Consider the following 27862-nt stretch of genomic DNA (forward strand, 5'->3'; position numbering starts at 1 on the left):
GGTCATTCCCTGGATTGCCCATCTTTGCAACCAGATTTTGGTTGAACTCACGTAGCCTTCCCCCCGCCCGCCCCCATCTCGTTGTATCTGTCCATTCGCTCAGTGAACATGGATCTCAGCTGTTGGTAAAATTCTGCTCAGAGGTTTATTTCTTCCCTAGCCCTAAGTCTCAATGGTATTGACAGTCATAGCCCTAACTGCTCTTTAAAATCAGGATTTTGATCTTGAATAGCTATCGTCTTCTCAGACATCAGGCTAAATGTTCTATGTGCTCTGTCTTGCTTAATCCTTACAAGAACTCTTCTGAAACAGGAACACATTTGACACATGAAGAAACCAAGACCCAGAGATATTAAGTGACTTTGCCCAAGGTTACACAGCCATTAAGTGGCAGGGCCTGGACTCATCCATGTCCTTCTGAGGTCAAAGTCCTTGACCTTAATCACTCTACTCCCTCTGGACCTTAAAAAATGTGTTTGAAGATTTGGGGAAATTCACATTATGGCATAAGTGTGAAACATCATAAATAGGGATTAAGCATTAAAGAGAAGACACCCTTTTCTTACTAACTAAAAAAGAAAAAAATCTTTCTGGCACTTGCTAGGGAACAACACTCGCCCTGCCCCCATCATTCCTAATTTTTTTTTTTTTTTTTTTTTTTTTTTTGCGGTACGCAGGCCTCTCATTGTTGTGGCCTCTCCCGTTGCAGAGCACAGGTTCCAGACGCGCAGGCTCAGCGGCCATGGCTCACGGGCCCAGCCGCTCCGCGGCATGTGGGATCTTCCCGGACCGGGACACGAACCCGTGTCCCCTGCATCGGCAGGCGGACTCTCAACCACTGCGCCACCAGGGAAGCCCTAATTTTTTTTTTAAATCAATCCCAAACAATGGTATGCTAGAGTCAGCTCATACTGCATCACAAGAACTACATTTGTGCATCTCTTCCCAACTCCAAGTTAGTAACATCATGGTGGTAAGCTTGAAATCAACCAGGGTGGGAGTATTTATACCATGGAAATCGGCATGGCTGCAAATCATGGTTTTTTCCTCTCTGGAGAACTGGTGATTAAACACTGACCAGCATACCACTGACCCCCAAGTGAAATCACCATCAGGAGCAAAGGGTTCACTGAAAAAAACAACCCCCAACAAATACTCTGACTTCCTGGGGGAATCATTCCTGGGCTGCATTTTTCCGTCAGGTCTGGCTGAGGTTCTGGTTGGTTGAGGTTCTGCTCTTACAGAGCTGGACATCCTCGGTTCTCTGATAGGATACTGTCCTGACGAGTCACAGGAAAACCTCCACTTGACTCAATGTAACCACTGTCTTTTTTCTTTTTTTGGATAACAATTTTGGGTCCCCTTATGGGCATATTTCTAAAACCAATCAAAGGAAATAAAGATGGTCCTTTTTGTCTTCTCAATCCAAATTCTGTATTATGTTCTTTCCTCAGTTTGGGAGAGTGGTGCCCAAATGTCAGAGGCAAGATGTCGCCGCTGGTAGCTCACTCAGGGAGATACAGTGCTTTTAGAGGTCCACTGGTTCAGGGGCCTTTCTCTTAGAATCTAGGTATCAACCGTGAAAAAAATTAGATGTTGCACGGACCCATAAATTCTATTTCTCAGAACCTAGCCAACAGAAATATTTTCAACCTGGCACAAAATATATGTGCAAGGATATTCCATGCAGTACTATTTGAAATGGCAAAAACTGGGGAACAACCCTAGTGTCCATTAGTAGAGAAATGGCTATCTAAAATATGGTCTGTCCAGACCAAAGAATACTCAAATATGAAAAGAATATGGTAAAAATGTTAAAAGAATGTGGAAGCTTTGCCTGTACCATGTTGGTAAACAAATGTTTGCTGGGCCAGGCAGATTCAATGGGACACAGGGTGGACTCACTCACTACACCCAGCCCGTGTTCTTTGCAGGCATCTCTGGTGATAGCTCTATTCCAAGAAGAGGCCCTCTGTTTAAATCCTGTTAGGCAGTTAGGGGGAAGGTCAAAGTTTCTTCCTGAGTCTTTTGGGCCTTTATTGTTTTTAGCTCAAAGTAATCCACATGCCAAAGAGACATTTTGGGGTGGCAAATTCTGCTCCCCTACAACCATGATGGAAAGATGTCCATAAGACACTGTAAAAGGGGGAAAATCACATGCAGAACAATATGCAGAGCATGATCCCATTTCTGTTAAAAAAAAAAAGTGTGTGTGTGTGTGTGTGTGTGTGTGTGTGTGCGCAGCATCAGAAAGGAGGCGGAAGGAGGAAGGACATACCTTAGACTTTAAAAGGATTTCCTCTAGGGAGGGGAATGGATTTGGGGCAGGAGGAGATAAAGGCTTTCACACTTTATATGCTTCTGAATTTTTTGGAAATTTTTAATAGAAATAGATTGTATTCATTTATTACTTGAGCAGTTTTGTTTTACACAAAAATAATGTGTGGGAAATGTTTTAAAGCTGTGGTTTTCAAACAAATTCTGTATGCCACAAAGTATCTTGGAAGTAACAAGGGTGCTTTGGTTGGGGTGGAAGTGAGTTGCTCTCCCAACCTCCTGATTCATGTAGAAGGTCCATTTTGAAAATTTTTTTAAACATTATTGGGGTTTCTATTATTAAAAAAGGATTTCTGCTGCTTAAAAAAAATAAAGGTTATAAACCACTGCATCAAGGGGAACTGCAGTTTTAAATTCATCCCAACCAAAAACATGGAATCAGTTGGAGTTACTGATCTATCAATAGATGCATGACTTACATTTCTGGTTACATTTGAGGTTAGTAGCATGGCTGGGGGAGGGGAAGGGATCCCTCGCCCCAAGGGGGAAATTGGGGGAACACTGGGAGGGCAGAGGATCAAAAGGGAGTGTGGCCAGGTTCCCCCTGCCCACTTGGGCCCCCAGGAACCCTGCTGAGATCCTGGGCCTGATCCTCTGCCCAAGGAGGCGGCCTCCAGCCACGCGGGTCCTGAGGGAGTGGGAGGGAGGGAAGGGGGAGCAAAAGTAAAGGCCAGACCTCTGGGACCAGCACCCCTGAGGGGTGGCTGGGGGAGGGGAGGAGTTCCTACACCCAGGGGGACCCACCCACGATTAGGGGTCTAGCGACGGGAAAGACCCTGGGGGAGATGGTGGGTGAGGGGCGTGAAGGAACGGAGGGGAACGGGGCCAGCGCTTTCCCTGTCCACTTAGGCACCGGGGAGCCCAGCAGGCTGGGTCTTAATCCTTTGCCCTGGGAGCCTCCCTCCTGCCACACAGAGCCCAAGCCCCACCCCACACCCCCACCCAGGGCCCCCCAATTTCCCGTGTCCCCTGCATCGGAGGGCGGACTCTCAACCACTGTGCCACAAGGGAAGCCCTGATTCTTTTATATTTTTATTTTTCCTAATAAAGCTTTTATTTTTCTAATTTTATTTTATTCTTTATATTTTGTTAGTGTTCTCTCCTTTTGGCTTGTCCCCCCCCACACACACCTTTTTGTTTCTTTTCTCTGTTGTGGTTTTATTTTACCTTGTTGCAGTTGTTTCAATTATAGTTTTATTTTTCCTAATATATTTTTATCTTTCTAATTTTATTTTGTTTTTTATTCTTTGATATTGTACTGCTCCTTTTAATCTTTTTTCTTTCTTCCTTCCTTTTTTTTTTTAACTGCACCATGAAACTTGCAGGATCAGGTTGGAGGTCGGCCCTGAGCTCCTGTGGTGGGAGCTCTGAGTCCAAACCACTGGACTAACATACAACCTCAGACCCCAGGGAATATCAATCGTAGTGAGGCCTCCCACAGGTCCTCCTCTCAGCACCAAGATCCAGCTCTATCCAACTGCCTGCAAAGTCCAGTGCTGGACGTCTCAGGCCAAACAACCAGTAAGACAGGAATACAGCACCACCCATCAAAAAAAAAAAAAAAATGAAACGCCAAAAAAATATGTTACAGACAAAGGAGCAAGGTAAAAACCTACAAGACCAAATAAATGAAGATGAAATAGACAACCTACCTGAACAAAATTCAAAGTAATAATAGTAAAGATGATCCAAAATCTCAGAAACAGAATGGAGAGAATACAAGAAACATTTAACAAGGATCTAGAAGAACTAAAGAGCAAACAAACAGTGATGAACAACACAATTACTGATATTAAAAATACTCTAGGGGTTCCCTGGTGGCGCAGTGGTTGAAAGTCCGCCTGCTGATGCAGGGGACACGGCTTCGTGCCCCGGTCCAGGAAGATCCCACATGCCACAGAGTGGCTGGGCCTGTGAGCCATGGCCACTGGGCCTGTGCATCCAGAGCCTGTGCTCCACAACAGGAGAGGCGACAGCAGTGAGGGGCCCACGTATCACAAAAAAAAAAAACTCTAGAAGGAATCAATAACAGAATAACTGAGGCAGAAGAACGGATAAATGAGCTGGAAGATAAAATGGTGGAAATAACTGCCAGGGAGCAGAATAAAGAAAAAAGAATGAAAGGAATTGAGGACAGTCTCAGAGACCTCTGGGGCAACATTAAATGCACCAACAATCGAATTATAGGAGTCCCAGAAGAAAAAGAAAGGGTCTGAGAAAATATTTGAAGAGATTATAGTCAAAAACTTCCCTAATATGGGAAAGGAAATAGTCAACCAAGTCCAGGAAGCACAGAGACTACCATACAGGATAAACCCAAAGAGAAACACGCCGAGACATATATTAATCAAACTATCAAAACCTAAATACAAAGAAAAAATATTAAAAGCAGCAAGGGAAAAGCAACAAATAACATACAAGGGAATCCCCATAAAATTAACAGCTGATCTTTCAGCAGAAACTCTGCAAGTCAGAAGGGAGTGACAGGACATATTTAAAGTGATGAAAGGGAAAAACCTACAATGAAGATTACTCTACCCAGCAAGGATCTCATTCAGATTTGATGGAGAAATTAAAACTTTTATAGATAAGCAAAAGTTAAGAGAATTCAGCACCACCAAAACACAAGGAAACACAAGAGAAGGAAAAGATCTACAAAAACAAACCTAAAACAATTATGAAAATGGTAATAGTAACATACATATTGATAATTACCTTAAATGTAAATGGATTAAATGCTCCCACCAAAAGACATAGACTGGCTGAATGAATACAAAAACAAAACCTGTACATATGCTGTCTACAAGAGACCCACTTCAGACCTAGGGACACATACAGACTGAAAGTGAGGGGATGGAAAAATATATTCCATGCAAATGGAAATCAAAAGAAAGCTGGAGTAGCAATTCTCATATCAGACAAAATAGACTTTAAAATAAAGACTGTTACAAGAGACAAAGAAGGACACTACATAACGATCAAGGGATCGAACCAAGAAGAAGATATAACAATTGTAAATATTTATGCACCCAACAGAGGAGCACATCAATACATAAGGCAAATGCTAACAGCCAGAAAAGGGGAAATCGACAGTAACACAATCATAGTAGGGGACTTTAACACCCCACTTTCACCAATGAACAGATCATCCAAAATGAAAATAAATAAGGAAACACAAGCTTTGAATTACACATTAAGCAAGATGGACTTAATTGATATTTACAGGACAGTCCATCCAAAAACAACAGAATATACTTTCTTTTCAAGTGCTCATGGAACATTCTCCAGGATACACTATAACTTGGGTTACAAATTAAGCCTTGGTAAATTTAAGAAAATTGAAATTGCATCAAGTATCTTTTCTGACCGCAACACTGTGAGACTAGATATCAATTATAGGAAAAAAAACTGTAAAAAATACAAACAGATGGAGGCTAAACAATATGCTACTAAGTAACACAGAAATCACTGAAGAAATCAAAGAGGAAATCAAAAAATACCTAGAAACAAATGACAATGAAAACATGACAACCCAAAACCTATGGGATGCAGCAAAAGCAGTTCTAAGAGGGAAGTTTATAGCAATACAATCCTACCTCAAGAAACAAGAAATATCTCAAATAAAAACCTAACCTTACACCTAAAACAATTAGAGAAAGAAGAACCAAAAAAACCCAAAGTTAGCGGAAGGAAAGAAATCATAAAGATCAGATCAGAAATAAATGAAAAAGAAATGAAGGAAACAATAGCAAAGATCAATAAAACCAAGAGCTGGTTCTTTGAGAAGATAAACAAAATTGATAAACTATTAGCCAGACTCACCAAGAAAAAAAGAGAGAAGACTCAAATCAATAGAATTAGAAATGAAAAAAGGAGAAGTAACAACTGACACTGCAGAAATACAAAGGATCATGAGAGATTACTACAAGCAACTATATGCCAATAAAATGGACAACTTGGAAGAAATGGACAAATCCTTAGAAAAGTACAACATTCTGAGACTGAGCCAGGAAGAAATAGAAAATATAAACAGACCAATCACAAGCACTGAAATTGAAATTGTGATTAAAAATCTTCCAACAAACAAAAGCCCAAGACCAGATGGCTTCACAGGCGAATTCTATCAAACATTTAGAGAAGACCTAACACCTGTCCTTCTCAAACTCTTCCAAAATATAGCAGAGGGAGGTACACTCCCAAACTCACTCTATGAGGCCACCATCACCCTGATACCAAAACCAGACAAAGATGTCACAAAGAAAGAAAATTACAGACCAATATCTCTGATGAACATAGATGCAAAAATCCTCAACAAAATACTAGCAAACAGAATCCAACAGCACATGAAAAGGATCATACACCATGATCAAGTGGGGTTTATCCCAGGAATGCAAGGAGTCTTCAATATACGCAAATCAATCAATGTGATACACCATATTAACAAATTGAAGGAGAAAAACCATATGATCATCTCAATAGATGCAGAAAAACCTTTTGACAAAATTCCACACCCATTTATGATAAAAACTCTCCAGAAACTAGGCATAGAGGGAAACTACCTCAACATAATAAAGGCCATATATGACAAACCCACAGCCAACATCGTTCTCAATGGTGAAAAACTGAAAGCATTTCCTCTAAGATCAGGAACAAGACAAGGTTGCCCACTCTAACCACTATTATTCAACATAATTTTGGGAGTTTTAGCCACAGCAATCAGAGAAGAAAAAAGAAATAAAAAGAATCCAAATCGGAAGAAAAGAAGTAAAACTGTCACTGTTTGCAGATGACAGGATACTATACAGAGAGACTCTTAAAGATGCTAACAGGACACTACTAGAGCTAATCAATGAATTTGGTAGAGTAGCAGGATACAAAATTAATGCACAGAAATCTCTGGCATTCCTGTACACTAATGATGAAAAATCTGAAAGAGAAATTAAGGAAACATTCTCATTTACCACTGCAACAAAAAGAATAAAATACCTAGGAATAAACCTACCTAAGGAGACAAAAGACCTGTATACAGAAAACTGTAACACACTGATGAAAGAAATTAAAGATGATACAAACAGATGGAGAGATATACCATGTTCTTGGATTGGAAGAATCAACGTTGTGAAAATGACTCTACTACCCAAAGCAATCTACAGATTCAATGCAATCCCTATCAAACTACCAATGCCATTTTTCACAGAACTAGAAGAAAAAATTTCACAATTTGTATGGAGACACAAAAGACCCTGAATAGCCAAAGCAATCTTGAGAAGGAAAAACGGAGCTGGAGGAATCAGGCTCCCGGACTTCAGACTATACTACAAAGCTACAGTCATCAAGACAGTATGGTACTGGCACAAAAATGGAAATATAGATCGATGGAACATGATAGAAAGCCCAGAGATAAACCCACACACATATGGCCACCTTATCTTTGATAAACGAGTCAAGAATATACAATGGAGAAAAGACAGCCTCTTCAATAAGTGGTGCTGGGAAAACTGGACAGCTACATGTAAAAGAATGAAATTAGAACATTCCCTAACACCATACACAAAAATAAACTCAAAATGGTTTAAAGACCTAAATGTAAGGCCAGATACTATAAAACTCTTAGAGGAAAACATAGGCAGAACACTCTTTGACATAAATCACAGCAAGATCATTAGAGAAATGCAAGTCAAAACTACAATGAGGTATCACCTCACACCAGTCAGAATGGCCGTCATCAAAAAATCTAGAAACAATAAATGCTGGAGAGGGTGTGGAGAAAAGGAAATCCTCTTGCACTGTTGGTGGGAATGTAAATTGATACAGCCACTATGGAGGACAGTATAGAGTTTCCTTCAAAAACTAAAAATAGAAGTACCATACCACCCAGCAATCCCACTACTGGGCATCTACCCTGAGAAAACCATAATTCAAAAAGAGTCATGAACACCAAAATGTTCATTGCAGCCACTATGGAGGACAGTATAGAGTTTCCTTCAAAAACTAAAAATAGAAGTACCATACTACCCAGCAATCCCACTACTGGGCATCTACCCTGAGAAAACCATAATTCAAAAAGAGTCATGTACCAAAATGTTCATTGCAGCACTATTTACAATAGCCAGGACATGGAAGCAACCTAAGTGTCCATCGACAGATGGATAAAGAAGATGTGGCACATATATATACAATGGAATATTACTCAGCCATAAAAAGAAACGAAATTGAGTTATTTGTAGTGAGGTGGATGGACCTAAGAGTGTCATACAGAGTGAAGTAAATCAGAAATAGAAAAACAAATACCATATGCTAACACACATATATGGAATCTAAAAAAAAAAAAAAAAAAAAAAAGATGGTGAAGGGGCAGGACAGGAATAAAGACGCAGACGTAGAGAATGGACTTGAGGACACAGGTGAGAGAGTGGCGTGGACATATATACACTACCAAATGTAAAATAGATAGCTAGTGGGAAGCAGCCGCATAGCACAGGGAGATCAGCTCGGTGCTTTGTGACCACCTAGAGGGCTGGGATAGGGGAGGGTGGGAGGGAGATGCAAGAGGGAGGGGATATGGGTATATATGTATGCATATAGCTGATTCACTTTGTTATACAGCAGAAACTAACACAACACTGTAAAGCAATTATACTCCAATAAAGATGTTAATAAAAAAAAAAGACACACAACAAAACTTTGAAAGGGAAAACACAAAAACATGGAGAATGAGAGGAGTAAAAGGGAGCGGGAGAGGAGGAAAAAGAAGAGGAACAAATGAGGAATAGCGCTGGGGAGACATGGTCCAAGAAGGGAGTGGAGAGAAATCTAGCTGTGCTTCCAGGGCGGGGCTGGGCTAGCTGGCCAGTTTCTGTGGTGTAAATACTCCCAACGTGGCTGAATCATTTCAAGCTTCCGATGTAGAGTTGGGGAAAGATGCTGGGAGGGATGCTGGGGGGGCCGTCACCACCGCATGACCCGTATGACCTGGCTCCAGCTCACCCCCCGTTTGGACCCCACATAGTAGCACTCCTAAAGCAACCCACCCACCAAGAAACAGCAGTAGGACGAAGGGAACCCATGGGAGCGTCCTCCCCCACGGCCCAGTCTCTTGCTAGTTACACGGCAGGTGGAAGGGCTGAGACCTACTTCGGATTCCAGCAGGTGATCACGGGCTTCATGGTGTGGTGGGTGTGGTCGATAGTCAGGGCCTCCAGGAGCCAGTGGAGGGCACAGAGCTGGCGGAAGATGGGCTCGCTGCAAAGACAGAGGGAGGAAGCCCAGGGGGCTCCTGTTAGAACAACATTCTTCACAACAGTGGCGACAGAGACAGGAGTGGTGCTGGCTCCCGGCTGGAGAGCTGTCTCCAGGCTCCAGGAGTGTGGCAGCATTTCCCACGCACCAGCATTAAACTTTCCCAATGGGCTCCTGAGCTATTTATTGGCCCCATTTTACAGATGAGGGAACTGAGGCTCAGAAGAGGTGAGGAACTTGTGCATGTCACTGGGCCAGTAGGCGGCAGAGCTATGATCTGACACAAGGTGACCCCATGCCAGTTACTGGGGATTTGCATGCACAGTGGGAAGGGACAAGGGAGGGTGTCCCACAGGTAGAGGACTGGATTCAGGCAAATGAGAGGACTGAAGGAAATGAACATCCTACAGGCATCCGATTCTTCATCTGATAAAAATACAATAAATACACTAGCAGGGTCCAAAACGTCCGGAAACACAGGAAACTAGTGTATTTATTGTACTTTCTCTCCACCCCAATTAACAACTAGACCCACTGCTTTAAATTTATAAATCCTTTGCCCCAAATGTAGCTGGATGTTGAGGAAAACCACATTGAACACATGATTTGAAAATGTAACTAAAACACCATTTAAAAATAGGTCTAACCTGTATTTTCTGATTTGGGGGGCATTCTGTATTACGATGAGCCAGGCACTGGGTAGGACACCTGACACATGTTATTTATTTCTCCCCAAACCCTGCCGGATAGGAATCATTATCTGAATTTTAGAGAAGAGGAAACTGAGGCTCAGAGAGGGGCCATCGGTTTGCTCCAGGTCACACAGCTTGTTGGTGGCAGAGATGGGGCCTGAATATCCCACTCAATACTCTCGACAACCCTATAAGAAGGGTGACTTTATTCCGTCCTCTTTGCAGACAAGGGACTGGGAGAGGTAGAGTTGCCTGAGGTCACGCTAGGATTAGTGAGGATCTGAACCCGCATCTGTTTAATCCCAGAGACGGTGCTTTTGTGGACCTGAGCTCTTACTGTTTGAGGTGCTGATGGGGCCAAATGAGTGGCCACCCCCAGAGCAAGGTCAGGAGAGGGTTAACCTGCTGCCTGCGTTCTTCCTGGAAGTGAGGGGGAGTCCTAACTAGCCGGCCCCTCCCTGCATGATTTCTCCTCTTACACTAATGGGTCAGATGCCTCCATTACCAACCTGTGTAATTGCTCTTCTCTGAAACTGATACTGTATTGATCGATACTCCCCAGGGCTCCTGGGCCTGTGCTCAGAGGAGCAGGCAGGAATCCAGCCTCCAGCTTCCAGGAAGGCCCCAGCTCAGAAGGTGGAGTGCGAGCCCTGGGGCTCAAGTGTGGAGCAGGCCCAGGCGTGTCCCGGAGAGCCCCTTGAGAGGCACCCATGTCACTCTGCTTGCAGGGGAGCTACCCCCATGCACCCCACTCCTCCGCCCCCATGCTCTGGGGCAGCCGTGTCCACCCGTCTTAGGAAAACTCGAGTCAGCAGCTCTGTCTCTCTTTTTTCATCTAGAGCGCCTTCCTTCCTTTTTTTTTCCATCCACAAGTTATTTTCTAACAATAAGCAGCCACGTATCCCTCCCTTCTAATTTACAGGACCCGCAAGCCCACAGCCTTCCCAGTTCTGTGTCTTCCCCCTTTACACCAGCTTGGTCCCTACAGGTAAGTGCATTTCGGCAGCTCTGGGTACCAACAGTAGCAGTGGCTGTCCCATGTGCCCAGCCCTGTGCAGACACCTCCCTGTACCCTCACTGTGACCCCAGGCAGTTGTGAAAAGCCCAAGGAGACGCCCCCTCTTCTGTTCACAACTCAGAGCCCCTGCAGGCCTGGGCGTGCCGTTGTGTCCATTGCGGGTGGGGAGGGATGGGTAAGGGAGTTAACTGGTGAGGTGGGATGTGCTTCGTCACAGGGGCCGAGAGGCATGTGAGCATCAGACTCATTTCTGCAGGTGACAGGAACGGGCACAAACGTGGCCCTCTCCCTCCCTTGCTTAAGATCTTCAGACTCCCTAAACCATCTGCTGTGGATTGAGTTATGTCCCGAAGTTCATATGCTGAAGTCCTAATCTCTAGTACCTTAGAATGTGACTGTACCGGGGACCTTTAAAGAGGTGATGAGGTTAAAATAAGGCCAAGAGGGTGGGTCCTAACCCAATCTGACTGGTGTCTTTAGAAGAAGAGGAGCCGTGACCCACGGAGAGACACTGGGGTACACGTTCACAGAGAAAAAAGCGTGTGAGGACAGAGCGAGAACGCAGCCCTCCGAAAGCCAAGGAGAAACGACTCAGTAGAAACCAGCATGTGGGCCCCTTGATCTTGAACTTCCAGCCTCCAGAACTGTGAGAGAATACATTTCTGTTGTTTAGGCCACCCAGTCTGTGGGGTTTTGTTATGGCAGCCCTGGCAAACCAACACCCCATCACATGGGAGACTCCCATCCACCTCCCCAGCCTCGAGTCTCCTCTCTCACCCCTGTGCCGCCACCTGCAGCCTGGTGAAATTCTGCTCTGCAGCGCAAGCTCACTGTACATACTCTCTTTGCACTGGGTTAAAATCCTAGCTTTGCCATTTATTAGCTATGTGGTCTTGGCCAAATTACTTCATTTCCCTGAGCCCCAGTTTTCTCATCTGTATAATGGCAGTAATCGTTCTAGTGAAAGTGAGGTGAGGTGCTCGGCACTGTCCTCTGCTCCTGATACACATTCCCGTTCCTCCTCCTCTGCCTCTCCGTGATTGGGTCTCAGCTCGGATGTCGCCTCCAGCAGGAAGCCTTCCTTGATTTTTCGAGCATCCTCTCTCCACGGGGTTCTAAAGCACCCCCCACCCTACAATGTGTCCCTCTGTCCCTACATCTTGTGCCCCTGCTGTCTTGTAACTACCTGTTTACTTGTCTCTGCAGCCCACAAGCCTGTGCGCTACCGTCTTGTCCATCACAGGTATGCACAGAGCAGGCTCAATACATTTCTGGTTACTGAATGGGAGATGGAGGGAATAAATTGGTTGGGATCTGACACTTTCCAGAGCTGATAATTTGGGCACAATTCTCATATGCACAACCACAGAGATAACAAAGAATAGTAGCAACAACAGCAAAATAACAATAATAGTAAACACTTCCCATAGAGCGCTTACTCTGTGCCAGACACTGTTTTAAGTATTCTACATCCATTAATTAAAGTCATTCTCATAACAACACTGTGAGGAAGGTACTATTAGTATTCCCATTTTTCAGATGAAGAAACTGAGGTCACATAACTTATCCAAGGTCAGAAAAGGCAGCAAACAGCAGAGCTGGAATCTAAGCCCAGACAGTCCGGTTCCCGAATCTGTGCTTTAATACAGTGTTGATGTCTCTTATTATAGGGTAGAGCCCTCACGCCCTTTTCAGCAGAATAGGGTTTCATCCAATGGGTCTGGACCTTTTTTCTCTGCTTATAGAAAGTGCCTTACAACACCTGCACACAGATGTTTATAGCAGCTTTGTTCATAATTGCCAAAAATTGGAAGCAACCTTTAGAGATGTATGGATAAATAAACTATGGTATATTCCAGACAATGGACGGTTATTCAGCGTGAAAAAGAAACGGGCTACTAAGCCATGAAAAGCCAAGGAGAAACTTCAAAAGCATATTACTAAGTGAAAGAAGCCAATCTAAAAGGCTACATACTGTATGATTCCAACAATACGATGTTCTGAAAGGACAAAACTATGGAAACAGTAAAAGGATCAGTGGTTGCCGGGGCGGGAGGGGGAGAGGGATGAATAGGCAGAGCACAGAGGAGTTTTAGGGCAGTGAAAATACTCTGTATAATACGTGAGTGGGTGGATACATATCGTTATACTTTCATCCAAACCTATAGAATATACAAAACCAAGAGAGGACCCTAATGTAAACTAGGGACTGCAGGTGACTAGGATGTGTCAGTGTAGCTTCATCAGTTATAACTAACATCCCACTCCGGTGGGGGATGTCGATAATGGGGGAGGCAGGAGAGAAATGGGAAATCTCTGCGCCTTCCCCTCAATTTTGATCTGAACGTAAATCTGCTCTAAAAAAATAAGGTCTTAATGAAAAAATACAGTGCCTCAAACCCGATGATCTCTAAGCTAACATGCAGTGAAGCAAACTAAAAGAGAGAGACAGAGAGAGAGGAAGGGAGGAAGGAAGGGAGGGAGGGAGGGAGGGAGGGAGAAAGAAAGAAAGAAAGGGAGAAAGAAAGGGTCCCCAGAAACATGCTTGATAGAAATCGCTCCTTTCTCATGATGATTGTATGTCAGGTCAAAGCACAATACCTTGGATTTTGTCAAATTAAAAGAGAAAGCATTTATTTTCTTAAATGTGGGGCATAATAGATGAAAACGCTGACCAGGGTGCACAAAGCCTGCTTCTAAAACCCCTGTGCTCAGAACCCTGGGGGAGCATCTAGCGGTCAGTGCATCTGAATAGCCCTCTCTGTTGAAACTGCTGTACCAACCAGAATACGAGTGGCCGTCAACATCCCTGAGAAAAAAACAATGTTTTTTCAAAACTTTTACTAAGAGAAATCAGAAAATGCTACAAAGCACCCCATGCTGACTGCCAAGGGCAAACCCAGACGGTGGCTGCAGGCACTGTTTTGTCGCACAGTCGCTCAGGAAGGGCTGTAAGGACAGGCCAGTCATCTCTCAGAGGAAAGGAGGGGCTGTCCTCCTTCCTGCAGACTGTGCCCCACCTCTTCTTTTAAAAAGATAAAGGTCCCGTCTTCCTTGGCATGATTGAATTGACCCCCGTACAGTCAATTCAGAATCTTCAGCTGGTTTGGGGATCAATCGCACTGGGATTGAAGGGACTGACCAGGCTCAGATCCACCTCAGCTGACATGAGGACTGAGGATTTGAGAACTGACCAGGCGGGCTCTGCCCGGATGCCTCTTGGTAGAATGATGACAAAACTGCTCGGATTCTCCCCTCCCCGCTGCATCCATGCACTTCCCAAGGTGATTCTGCATCCTCTCACCAGGCGGTGGAGTCTTTCTTTTCCCCGTCGCTTGCATCTGGGCAGGCCTGATGTCTTTTTTGGGCAGCAGAATGGGGTGGAAAGGTCCTTGGTCCGTTCTGAGCCTAAGCCTTAAGAGGCGTGAAGTGCAAAGGCTCTTGTCCTCGGAACCCTTCCTGACAGCCACGGAACAAGCTCGGCTAGCCTGCTGTGTGAAGACCGCGACAGTCACTCCTGTCGCCCTAGCCAACAACCAACCAACCAACAAACCAACAGGCCTGGGCATGAGGCCACCCTAGATGGGCCAGCCTCCAGCTTACCACACACATATGCAAGCCCAGCCAGGACCAGCTGAACTGATGTGGACGAGCAGAGCCACCCAGCCGACCTGCAGACTTTGAACAAGAGTAAATGGTTGCTGTTTTAAGCCACTCCACCTCGAGGTGGTCTGTAATACAGCAATAGATACCGATACAATCATCAAATGCAGCCAGAGCCTTTGAACAGCCAAGGAGAAGAAGGGGCAGCCTTCAATCTAGAGAAGGAGTGTGTGCCTCTGTCTGCAGATAAAACTTTATTGGAGCACGGGCACATCCATTCATTGTAGCTTTCCTGCTGCGACAACAAGGTAAAGTACAGTTGACCCTCTGCATCTGTGGATACAGAGGGCCGACAGCACTGCCCCATTTTATACTCATAAAAGATTTGAGCATCACAGATTCTGGTATCGGCAGAAGGTCCTGGAACCAATCCCCCGCAGATACCTAGGGATGACTGTAGTTGCGAGAGATACCATCTGGTTTGCAACGCCTAAAATATCTACTGTCTGTCCCTTTAAGAAAAAGGTTGCTGATCCCTGGTCTAGGGCGTAACAAATAATAACAATCACCACTGTGATGATCACCACCATCACCATCATCGAACAAACCTGATACCAAGGACTGAAGAGTCAGGAGATCAGAATTCCTGTTGTGAGCATTTTGGCAGGTTCTGCCTTCTCTCTGGGCTTCAGTTTCCCCATCTGGCACTGAAGGAGGATGAGCAAGAAACTCTCCAGTCACTTCCACAGTTGATTTAAACCTCAGTTTGCTCAGACCAAAGGAAATGGGGGTGGGGCCTAGGAATACACATTCTCCCAGGCATCTCCTTATTTTGCTATCCCCGCACCCAAGCCCAGAGCCCCAGATGATTCAAATGCAAGTGAAAGCCTAAGAAACACTGATTTACACCATTTGGTTTCAGAGGGCTTGTCCATGGAAAAGAAAGGCAAAAGCGCAAGTGTTTCCATGGGACGTTATGAGAAATTGCAAAGACTGCTTTGGCAAGGAGATGTTTTAAGAACATCAAGCTGAGGCTGCCAGTTGGAATGTCCCTGAACAAATAAGTCTATGAAGAAGCCAGTCCTAATATTCATCAAAGGGAGATAGGAGGAAAGTATGGAGTGGGGCTCAGCAAAAGCTGAAATATTAGTAAGGGGTAGGAATGTGTCCAAACACGTGGTGGTGGTGGTGGTGGGGATGATGACGGCGATGGTGATGACGACGCCCATGGTGTTGGTGACAGCGCCACCTTCCACCCACGAACTAGGTGCTCTTATTAAGGATCTGCCATCTTGTCTTACAGTTTCACTCTTGCATTATTTTACTCTTCAAGTACATGAGACTTGGCTGTCCAAATATATCACTAGCTCCTCAAAGGTAAGGCCTTGGGATATACCTTCTGTGTCATGTGTGGTGGTGAGAGGTCAGGCTTTGCAGTCAGACACACTTGGCTTAAAACCCCAGTGCGGCAACACACTGAGCTCTGTGACCTTGGGCAGGCTAGCACACCTCTCTGAGCTTCTGCTCTCTCATCTGCAGGGATGGGATAATAATACACCTACACAGAAGGGCTGCTGAGAGGACTGAGACAGTGCCCACAGAGCAGTCAGTGGTGCTATTTTTATTGTGCACACTGTAGGGGCCTAATAAATACTTGACAAATGAGCAGACAGAGTCCAGTGCACCATGCTCATTGGCCTAAAGTGGTTCTTACGTGGGAGGGCTGGGGGTGTGGCTGTGATTTTGCCCCCAGGGGGCATCTGGCAATCTCTGGAGACATTTTGGTTGTCACAGCTGGGGAGGGGGGTGCTACTGGCACTAGGGGGTGGCGGCCATGAATAGTGCTAAACATCCTACAGTGCACAGGACAGTCCTTTCCAACAAAGAAGTAATTGTCTCCAAACGTCAATAGTGCCAAGGTTGAGCAATCCTGCCTTACAGTCAATTTCTATCTCTGTGCCCAAAATCTCCCAGCTGAAAAGTGCTAACTAGTGAAAAAGAAAAAGCTGGGCTTAGAATTCTCTGGAACAGATAGGAGGGGAACAAGGTGTCAAGGTTTCGGAAAGCCCAAGTATTCTTTGGAGGGTTGGTTAGCCCCTGTCACATCACGCAATGAAGAGTTTGTGCCTGGGGTCGGCTCAGAAGGCGGCAGGGGCTTCTCTGGGAAATAGCTCCTTGAGTCTTGGGGAAAACATGTCCCCGGAGCCCTGGGTGAGACATCTTCTAGGCACACGCTGCAGACAGATTTTATCAGGCTTTGCAAACTATTTGACATTAGCGTGTCTGGTGTGGTAAGGGATGGAATGACTCAGTCCCAGCTGGATTGCCACTTAGCTCTAAGCCCCCATGTTTGCCTTCTGTTATTTTTATACACCACATAACACTGCTGGCCCCAGGCTCCCTGTCCCTTTTCAAGAGGACAAAGGAACAGCTCGACAGCTCCCAGCTGTTTGAGTCATTTGACCTTGGCTTCGCATGATAAGCAGATGAGCCAGAGGTGGGGCTACTTACACGTGAGCCTCAGGCAGCGAGGGCGCAATGATGCAGCTGTGCACGGGGGTGAACGGACGCAGGAGGACTCCCATCCCCACCTTCTTCATCTTCTTGTCCCCGTTTGCACTGAAGGTGAAGCAGAATGAGAGCAGCAGAGTGAGCGGGCAGGAGTTGTTTTAAATGCCCTCTTCTCTCGTCAGGGGTTGTCTGGCAAATATCACCGGGCACCTGCTGTGGGCCAGGCAGTAATTCCCGCTGGAGAGATGAAGGTTCTAGATGCAGCCAGTAAGCAGAGCATATTAGACCCCCTTCTCTCATGGAACACATATTCCCATGAAGGAGCAAATAAGATAAATCTGGCAGCTGTGTGGTATACTGGTATAGTAGACTAGCGGTCGGATATGTTTTGTTACCTGGCTAGACAAATATTTATGATGTTGTGGGACATTTGGTCTATGTCATGACTACTTAGTAGCAGGAAAGCCATTGACAGAATGTAAGCAATAAGCAAATGGCAGGGTTCCAATAAAACTTTATTTACAAAACCAGCCTGGGGGCTGGATTTGGCCCATGAGCTGGAGTTTGCTGACCCGTTCCCCTCCCCACCCCCACTAGACAGTGATACGTGCTATGGGGAGAAAAAAGAGAAGGGGGCTCAGAAGGGCTGGGAGAGCTGGGGCTTGCAATTTTCAATAGAGTGATTGGGGAAGTTATCACCGAGAAGGTGACATTTGATAAAAATCTGCAGTGGAAGGGAGTGAGCCATTCAGATGTCTGGGGGCAGAGCATTCTGGAGAGAGGGAGCAACAGGTGCAAATGTCCTGAGGTGGGACTGTGTTTTAGAGATGGCAAGGAGGCACATGTGGCTGGAGTAAGCAACAGAGAGAGAGGGAGGGAAGGATGGAGAGAGAATGGGGGCCTTGCAGACCAGTGCGAGGACTCTGGCCTTTTCCCTCAACGAAAGTAAAGGACTCTGAGCTGAAAGAGGACATGATGTGGCCAAGGATCCCTCTGGCTGCTGTTTTGAGAATGGCCGATGGTGGGAGTGGAGGGCAAGGAGACCAGTGAGAAGTATCACAATAATTTCAGCTTGAGAGAGGAAGGTGGCCGGCACCCAGGGTCCTAGCGACAGGGAAGGTGGGAAGTGGAAATGGCAGGTGCACACAGGGCAGGAACTGCCTGGAGTCAGCGGCTTTTATTTGCGGTCCTTTCCTTAAAGGGGCTTCTCCCAACTCTCCAGACTGCTGACTCACTGGCTGGATGAACCAGCCGTGAGACGTGGGGATCTCGAGCTTCAGACGTCGGCACAAGTGTGCCCTCAAAGATCAGCCATGACCAGGCGTACCTCTCTGGAAGCCCATCCCCTGCCTCACAGAGAATACAGAAGCTTCCTCTGAAGCCAAAACCATCTGGGGGAAGCAGGGGTGGGCGGGGGGGGTGGGGAAAGGGATGCTCAGAGAGGAGAACTGCCCAAACAGGCGGTTCATCTTTTTTTTTTTCTGTACGCGGGCCTCTCACTGCTGTGGTCTCTCCTGCGGAGCACAGGCTCTGGACGCGCAGGCTCAGTGGCCATGGCTCACGGGCCCAGCCGCTCCGCGGCATGTGGGATCTTCCCGGACCGGGGCACGAACCCATGTCCCCTGTATCGGCAGGCGGACTCTCAACCACTGCACCACCAGGGAAGCCCAGGCAGTTCATCTTTGAAACCACTGGACATTTATCCAAAAAAGACTGTTTCAAAGTGAAAAATATTAAGTTACATTTAATACCACAGTTAAGTTTTTCTTTTCAACACCATCGTGGAGTAAGTCATTTCAGTTAGAGAAAACGGGGTTTGTTTGTTTTTTCCTTTTTGGCATGCCTGGGTCACAGGGTATATATTTTTTGCCCATGACCAAATCTAGCCCATAGGCATGTTTTAATAAGCCTACTGTGTGCGTAATGGAATTGATTGTCTATATTTTAAAATTGGGAGATGTCACATAAAGATGGAAAAGCTTTGGTTCTTGAAGACTCGAAAGTTCTTGCCACTCTGAGTAAGAGTTGGGTGTGGCCCAAGGTCAAGATCGCTGCCCACTTTGCACTAGGTGGTGCCTCTTGGGTTGCCTGAGACTCAAAAACCCCTGGCATCTCAGTCCCAGCTTGCCTTACATATTTATGCTACCAGTGTGCTCCTTTAAAGCCTTGTAGTTTCTCAGCCCGAGGAGTTTAATACTGATTGAATCATTGACGGGTTCCCTGATTCATTCACGTCTACCCATATCTATGGAACATCTCTGCGCTGGGGGCTGTAGGTGCGGTGATGGAGACAGATCCAGCCCCTCCCCTCCGGAGCTTAAGAGCCTCCTGGCGGAGACGGGCTTTACACAAACACAGCTGTGATAAGGCTGAGTTGGAGAGTGTGTGGTGCTTTGACAGACCCAAACAGAGAATCTGGCTGAAATGGAGCCAGGGAATACTTCCTGGAGGGAGTTGTGTTAATTTAGAAACATGGGCCTCAAGTTTCTTCTAATGGGAAGGTGGCTTTATAGCCCCCATTCCCCTGGAATCTTGGCTTTCTGAGTGGCTGGGCCCATAGAATGTGTCGGAAGTGGTGTGATGCCAATTTCTGGGTCCCGGCTCCAGGAACTGGCAGCTTTTCCTTCTTATGTCTTGGGATGATCACTCTTAGCACCCAGGCACCACCATGCTGGGAGGAAGCTGGCAGCCTGTGAAGAGACTCATAGGGAGGAGGACCAAGACTGCGGGCTCTCAGTCCTGGATGAGCTCAGAGCTGACAGCCAGCCCCCAGGTGCCACCGTGTGCACGAGTTCTCTCAGAAGCAGACACTTTGAGCTGCCCCAGCTAGTGCTGAATCCCTCCCCACTTAACCCTACTCAAATGGCAGATTTGTGAGTGAAATAGATGTTTGCTGTCTTGAGTTAATAGGTTTTGGAGTGGTTGCTCACAGCAACAGTAACTGGAACAGAAGTAAATATTGAGCTGAGATCTGCAGGTTGAATGGGAATTCAGTAAGCAGAGGGCAGAGGGAGAGGCCCTGGGGAGGAGGGAGAGGGGGACAGTGTGGCTGGAGGGGAAGCCAAGGGCTAGCCCATCCAGAGCCTTGTAGCCCCTGCTCAGACTTTTGTCTTTATCCGATAAAGAATGGTGGCCACTGAGGATTTTAAACTGGGAGTGGTTTACATCTGGAAAGCTCGCTCTGGCTTAGTGTGGGGAAAGGAGCCAGAAGAGGTGGAGGCAGCCATTAGGACGTCACCTTCCTCCTGGGAATTGGAGGACAATCTTGGGGTCACAGAGCTAACTAAAAAGTAGGACCAGAATCTAGGTCCCCTGCTTTCCATTTCCACAGGCTCTTTATTCAACCCTAGAGCTGAGGAAACCACAAGCCAGTATGTTGGCATGCCCAGTGGTCTAGAATACGGGGAAATTAACCCAGCTATTACACGCCTTAATCTCTTGTTTTATGTCTCATCTCAACTGCAAACATAAGACAAGTTCTACCCGTTGTTTTTTTCTCCTTTTTCAGCCGAACCTGCAGCTGAGAAATGAGGTCAATGAACACAGTGGGAAAGACTGCTTGCAGGCCGGAATCTTTGGGGACATGCTTGATTTTCTTTTTTCCCTAGTTTGTCAGACTTAAAACTTTGGTCTAAAAGAACTTATCCTATGGTCTTAGATCCAGAGGGGGGAAAAAATCCCTTTTGCTTTTAGAATGTGCAGGATCAAATACTGTGTTAAAAAAACAGTTCTAAATGAACACTTGTATTTTTGATAATTCTGTGATTGGAATTATATTTATAGAACATAGCTCTTACATGTGAGATGCCTTCTAGCCTGCCTGGAAATTAAGACTTTTAGCCATAGATCTGAGGGTTTTAAGTAATTGAGGGCCAGAGAGATCAACTTCATTTCACTGCATAATAATAGCTAGCAATTACTAAGCACGTCTCATAAGCCAGGCTCTGTGCTAAGTGTTATTTCTTTTAATCCTCATGACAAATTTGGGAGTTTGGTACCATTCATAAGGGTGTAGAGAGAAGAGGCTCAGAGCAGCACAGCGACGACCTGCCCAAAGCTAAACGGTTGTGTGCGGGAAGTCTGGGCTCGAACCCCAGCCCTGTGCTCTTAACCACTACTCCCTACTGGTAGGGATAATCTCCCAGTGCTATTTTATAACCCCTGCCACCCCCACCTGCATTTGATGGCTATGTTGCAATAACAGCCTCCAGTTTTATTTTAATGACCAGCCTTGCACAGCTCATGGAATCCACTGGATAAGTCATAACCAGAACAATGTCCACGTAGGAAAGATCTCATGCATATTTAAACTTATTTAACTTTAAATATACCATGTCTTGCACACTGAAACATGGATCGGAGAGGGAAGAACTGTGTTCTGTGACCATGGATTAAAAACCCCATGTAAACAAGGGCAACGTCACAACCAAACTATTTAAACAGTCACGGGAGGATCTGTACAGATGCCACCTTCCCCAGAGCCTGTCTGTTTGCCCAATAATCTGGGCAAAAAGTTCCTGCGAAAAGAGCCACTAGTTCGTTCCTTCTCTTTATTCTAGAGAAAGGCTGCCAGGTGACTAGTGCCCCTAGAGGTACCAGACTCAGAGAGGGTCATCGAGGCTCTTAGATGACACTAACGGCAAAACTTGCGCTGAGCTCGTGGGACCTTCACGGAGAGGGTAAGAACCCCTCGGCTCACTGAGTGGCTTTCTCTGTATCCTGCGCCTCTTCAAGGTCCCGTGAGGACACTTCAGTGGGGTCCACCGAGTGGCTGGATGGAGGTGGCTCAGGTCATGACTTGCCTGCTTTTATTTTTTTTTTCATTCTGAAAATCATATTTCTGATTTTGGCAATAGATAACACCACCACACCCTCCTTCTCCAGCCCTGGCCTTTCTAACCAGACATGCGGGCTGCAGGATTTCCGGCAGGCTGATACAGATGGGTCTAACCATACCTCTTTTTTTGTCACCCACTGAACTCCCAATCAGCATTAAAGACCCTGCTCAGAAGTCACACTTATGGGGATTCTTTCCAGATTTCCTTTTCACCCCCTAAAGCTGAGCGGGTGGACATTGTGAAGTAACAGAAAAAATATATATATATATTGGTCTCTGCCCTCACTTTCTGGGCACAGAGCTCCTAAAACCCTTGGAATTTCCTACGTGATAAAGAGTACCAGGGGCATCTCTTGTTTTAATATTTGGTCTTAGACCCTGGATCCTGACACAGAGCTCCCAAATCCCTTAGAATTTTCTGGGTGATAGAGGTGTCTTTTTCTGGGGAATGGGGCAACTCTTGGTGGGCTCCTGGATAGCTTTAGGATGGGGGCTGGTCGCCAGAAAGACCAAGCCATGATTAGAAGCTTGGACCTCTCAGCCCCACCCCCAGTCCTCTAGGAAGGGGAGAGGGGCTGGAGACTGAGTTAATGACAGAGCATGCCTATGTGATGAAGCCTCCATAAAAACCCCTGAAGTACGGGGTTTGTAGAGCTTCCGAGTTGGTGATCACATCCAAATAATGGGAGGATGGCACTCCCCAACTCCACAGGAACAGAAGCTTCTGTGCCTGGGTCCCTTCCAGATCTCACCCTGTGTACTTCTTGATCGGGGTTCTCATCTGTACCCTTTATTATGTAATAAAATGGAAAATGTAAGTCAGTGTTTCCCTGAGTTCTGTGAGCCATTCTAGAAAATTATCAAACCCAAGGAAGGGGGTCATGGGAACCCTGATTTATAGCTGGTTGGTCAGAAGTACAGGTGACAACCTGGGACTCGTGACTGGCATCTGACGTGGGGGGGCAGCCTTGTGGGACTGAACCCTTAACCTGTGGGATCTGATGCTAACTCCAGGTAGAAAGTGTCGGAACTGAACAGGATGGTAGGATGCCCTGCTGGTGTCGCAGACATTTGCTTGGTGTGGGGGAAAACCTCACACATCTGGTGTCAGAAGTATGAGTGTGATCATGGTGTGAGAGTAAAGGAGAAACACGTGGGAGGAGTGTTCTTCCTTTACAGACACACTTCAGGGCACTGGAGGTCCACCCCATGGTACTGTGCTGTGGCACCGCATGTGGTAGGGACTGTCCCTCAATCCTTTTCATATCTCCGTGCCATCAGAAGGCCTGCACGCAGTAGGTCTTCAAAATACAAACGGTTGGCTGTACAATGAGAACAGGCCTGGGTCAAGGTCGTCTCCCATTCTCACCCCTACACTTACTTGGAAGTCAGGATAAAGGTCCAAGACATAATGCACTAAGGGACCATGGGTATTTTACTGAAGATCTTCTGGGGAAACTGAGGAATGGATCTACATGTCACACTATGAGGCAAAACCTCGTAAAAACCGTCATTAGACATCTCCGTTCTCTCCCACTGTTGGCTGCCTTTCCTTTCTTCTCTCCTCCGAAGGGTCCCTTCCGCTCACACTCTTGGCCCGTCTCCTGAATGTCTCCATTCTATCCGTCAGGGAAGCCTCTCTGCTCTTCCTGTCTATCTGCGTATTCACTTGAATACACTTGCTCACCAAAGAAAGCATCTCCTTGGGATGCTGACTCCTTGGAAGGCATGTGGTGGGGATTGTAAATCACAGATATTTTCTCTAGTCTCAGAATGAATGAATGAGTTAATAAATGAATGCACAAATGGTAAGCTAGCTTACTTAGACCAACCCATTGGGTAAAAATAACCAAAAATGCTGGACAAAATATTTTTTCAGAAAGAGTGGCAAAGGGACTTCCCTGGTGGTGCAGTGGTTAAGAATCCGCCTGCCAATGCAGGGGACACGGGTTCGAGCCCTGGTCCGGGAAGATCCCACATGCCGCAGAGCAGCTAAGCCCGTGCACCACAACTACTGAGCCTGTGCTCTAGAGCCCATGAGCCACAACTACTGAGCCCGTGAGCCTAGAGCCTGTGCTCCACAACAAGAGAAGCCACAGCAATGAGAAGTCCGAGCACCGCAACCAAGTGTAGTCCCCGCTCACCACAACTAGAGAAAGTCCGCACACAGCAACGAAGAACCAGTGCAGCCAATAAATAAATAAATTTTAAAAATAAACAAAATAAAATAAAAAGAGTGGCAAAGAGCCAACAACGAAGTGGGAATCTCTTGGCCAAAACTAAAGAGAGACTGGAAACCAGAGAGGTAAGGCGGCCTGGGAGCTGCTTTGGTCCTAAGGACATTTGCCAATTTAGAAAAGGTTAACTTTCCTTCTAACAGCTTCCCAGGGCAAAGAAAAAGCATAGTCCATGGTCTGCACAAATGAGGAATCAAAGAGAAGACCCTTCTTAAAATAAGCTGGGATTCCCAAGGGCCAGACTTTCAGGGGAAAGGTGACTAGAAATATACCAGCCCTTCATGGTCTCACACTCAGGATTCCCACCAGTCACCGGGAACCCTGAGCTTTAAGAAGACCTCCAACCACTAGTGTCCAGCCCCCTCACCCCCTACGCCAGGGCCTCACAGACCAGAACTCCCTCCTTTTTTTTTTCCATTAAGTTGAAATTTACATAACATAAAATTAACTGTTTTAAAGGGTGCGATTCAATGGCATTTGAATTGATGGCTGTACAACCATCTCCTAAATCTAGTTCCAAAACATTTTCATCAGCCCCAAAAGGAGATCCCACACCCGTTAAGCAGTCATTCTCCATCCCCCCACTTCCTCAACCCCTGGCAACCACCAATCTGCTTCCTGTTTGGGATGAACCTCAAACAAACTACGGCAAGTGACAGGAGCCAGGCACAAAAAGGTCCCATACTGTATGGCTCCATTGGTAGGACCATTGTTTTTAAGACGTACACATGCATATTTCTTTACGTTAACGTTGTGAAGAATTTGGGAAACGGTGCATTACCTGCTGTGGATTCCATTTCCTCTTTAGCCGGCAACATGTCAATTTGGGTTCCTAAAAGCAGCCCTAGCACAGTAACTCTCAACCTTGGCTTCACATGGGAATTATCCAGGGGAGCTTTAAAAAGTACTATGTCCGGGGGCTTCCCTGGTGGCGCAGTGGTTGAGAGTCCGCCTGCCGATGCAGGGAGCACGGGTTCGTGCCCAAGTCTGGGAAGATCCCACATGCCGCGGATCGGCTGGGCCCGTGAGCCATGGCCGCTGAGCCTGCGCGTCCGGAGCCTGTGCTCCGCAACGGGAGAGGCCACAACACTGAGAGGCCCGCGTACCGAAAAAAAAAAAAAATACTATGCCCGGGTAACACCCCCAGAGGGTCTGATGTAATGGGTCTGGGAAGCACCCTGGGCACCAGGTGATTCTAATTGTGGAGGCAGGGCTGAGACCACTGCTCTAACAGGGCAACGGCAGGCCATTTCTACCATATATATTTCCCCTCTTCCTGCTTCAGCACCTCCTTTCCATCACTGATTTGTGCCTCGTTTGGTCTGCACAAGCTAAGTAGTCCGGGAGTTTGTTGCTGCAGAATGTAGCAGTCCGTGAATGCTGGTGTCACTCAGTTTGGGACGTGGGGGTGCTTTCCAACTATGACCTTAGTCATAGGGGGAATTATGACTAAGCCTCATTCTTAATCTCTAAAATGGGGCTAATCATAGTATCTATCTCATAGGAACGTTTTGAAATTTTGACAAAAAGACGTGCACAAAGCACGCGGTAGACACTCATAAATTAGTGTTGTGTGTGATTACTAGCATGATTGCTACTGTTACGTGAATGGGCGTTTCAGAATGGCCCAGTCTGTTGATGGTTCTCTCTCAGCCAGAGGAAAGACCTTTACGAAAAGAGGGAGGCTACTGATTCAACAGACCAACAAGCCTTTTTTTGGTCCACTTGCTTTGGGTGGATACCGAGCTACGACCTGGGGTTTCAGAAGGTCTAGAATAGGGATACTGATGTGGAATAAAACAAAGTAGTGTGGGGCTTCCCTGGTGGCGCAGTGGTTGAGAGTCCGCCTGCCGATGCAGGGGACGCGGGTTCGTGCCCCGGTTCGGGAAGATCCCACATGCCACGGAGCGGCTGGGCCCGTGAGCCATGGCCGCTGAGCCTGCGCGTCCGGAGCCTGTGCTCCGCAGCAGGAGAGGCCACAACAGTGAGAGGCCCGCATACCGCCAAAAACAAACAAACAAAAACAAACAAAAAAAACAAAGTAGTGTGCAAACACATTAAGGGAACTCAGAGTCCAAATGGGCTCTGGAGGTGGTTGGGCTGAAATCTGGGAAGGATCAGGAGAGGGCAGCATTTAAGCTGGGCTTTTAATGATAATTAGAACCTTAGTTGGAAGAGTACTTAAGGCCCAGAGAACAGCACGGGAGAATGCCTAGAGGTAGGGACAAGCCTTGGAATGAGAGGGAAAGAGGCACACCTGGGGACCAGCAAGATTTCTTGGGTAGCTCTTGGCATTGGATGTGAGGACAGACATATGTAGTAGAAGATACCTCACTGAATACCAGGAGGTGAGGCTGGCGAGGCAGGTTGAGCCAGACTAAAAGAAGTCATTAGACACCAGCCTAAGAAGGCGCTCCCCATGTGAGACAGCTGCCACCCCTCAACCCAACCAGGCAGTGTTCCTTCACAGTGGTCCTTCCCAAGACCACTGGTGCCACGGTGATGGTGTCTACTTACGTCAAAAGAATATCCCCATACTGGACATCTGACATCTTTTTGGCTGGTTGGAATATATTTCTTCCTTCCTCTTTGAGTTTCTGAAGTTGTTGTTGCTTCTTTTTCAATGCACTCTCCTCCCTCAGAATAGTAAAGTAACCACGGCCAATCTTCACCCACTGAATCAAGATGCTGGAGAAAGAGAAAGAGAGAGGAACACGAGTTGGCTATCAGTGGAATGTCTTACTGTCTTGGGACTGAGAATCCATTGAAGGGCACTCTCGTGCCCAGTAGCAGGAGACCTCCTGCCTTTAGAATTCCAAAGCCACAGAGACCTGAGCTTGGATTATGGACCCACCTCTTACCAAAGACCTTGTACCAATTATCTAACCTCTCCTGGTTTCGGTTCCATCACGCCACAAACATTTATTGAGTGCCTACTATGTGCTAGGCACTCTGCTGTGTCCACTGAAATAAGCATAATAATTGACACCCCAGAGAATTAATTTAATTGGCGGCGTTTTTATTTTGTTTTGTTTTTCATGGTGTGTCTCAGATTCAGTGAAATGCGGTATTTGAGTTTCTTATACATATGTCACCGGAAGGTCACCAGCAATCTTTTTCTAAATTTAGACCCCGCTTCTCAGCTCACGTAACGTTTTCTGAATCTCTATGCTACACGACACATGTGCATCCCAGCTGGTCACTGGCAGGTACGGATCAGACATCACCTGCCCAGCCCATATTCTTGTTACAGCAAACTAGTCTCTCAGGTTCCTCATGTGTAAAATTGTGCAAAACCAAAGGAACGTGTACGCTGGTGGAACACAGTGAAACCAGATCACACAGAACTGGCCCTGGATTGTCCATTTGGGCTCTTATTTTTAAGTTT

General features: G+C 46.3%; 1 protein-coding gene across 1 annotated transcript in view; it reads right to left on the minus strand.

Annotated features, from left to right (window-relative positions):
- CCDC60 (coiled-coil domain containing 60) overlaps window positions 1–27862 on the minus strand; it is a 166568-nt gene that overhangs the window by 30698 nt on the left and 108008 nt on the right. Inside the window, exons 3-5 of the mRNA XM_082667962.1 lie at window positions 26992–27162; window positions 17401–17508; window positions 9472–9579 (exon numbers count right to left, since the gene is read on the minus strand). Of these exons, the coding sequence (XP_082524088.1) occupies window positions 9472–9579; window positions 17401–17508; window positions 26992–27162 (387 nt within the window). The remainder of the gene's footprint in view (window positions 1–9471; window positions 9580–17400; window positions 17509–26991; window positions 27163–27862) is intronic.

This window comes from Grampus griseus (genome assembly GCF_964374135.1).
Source record: "Grampus griseus genome assembly, chromosome: 12".
Lineage (NCBI taxonomy): Eukaryota > Metazoa > Chordata > Mammalia > Artiodactyla > Delphinidae > Grampus > Grampus griseus.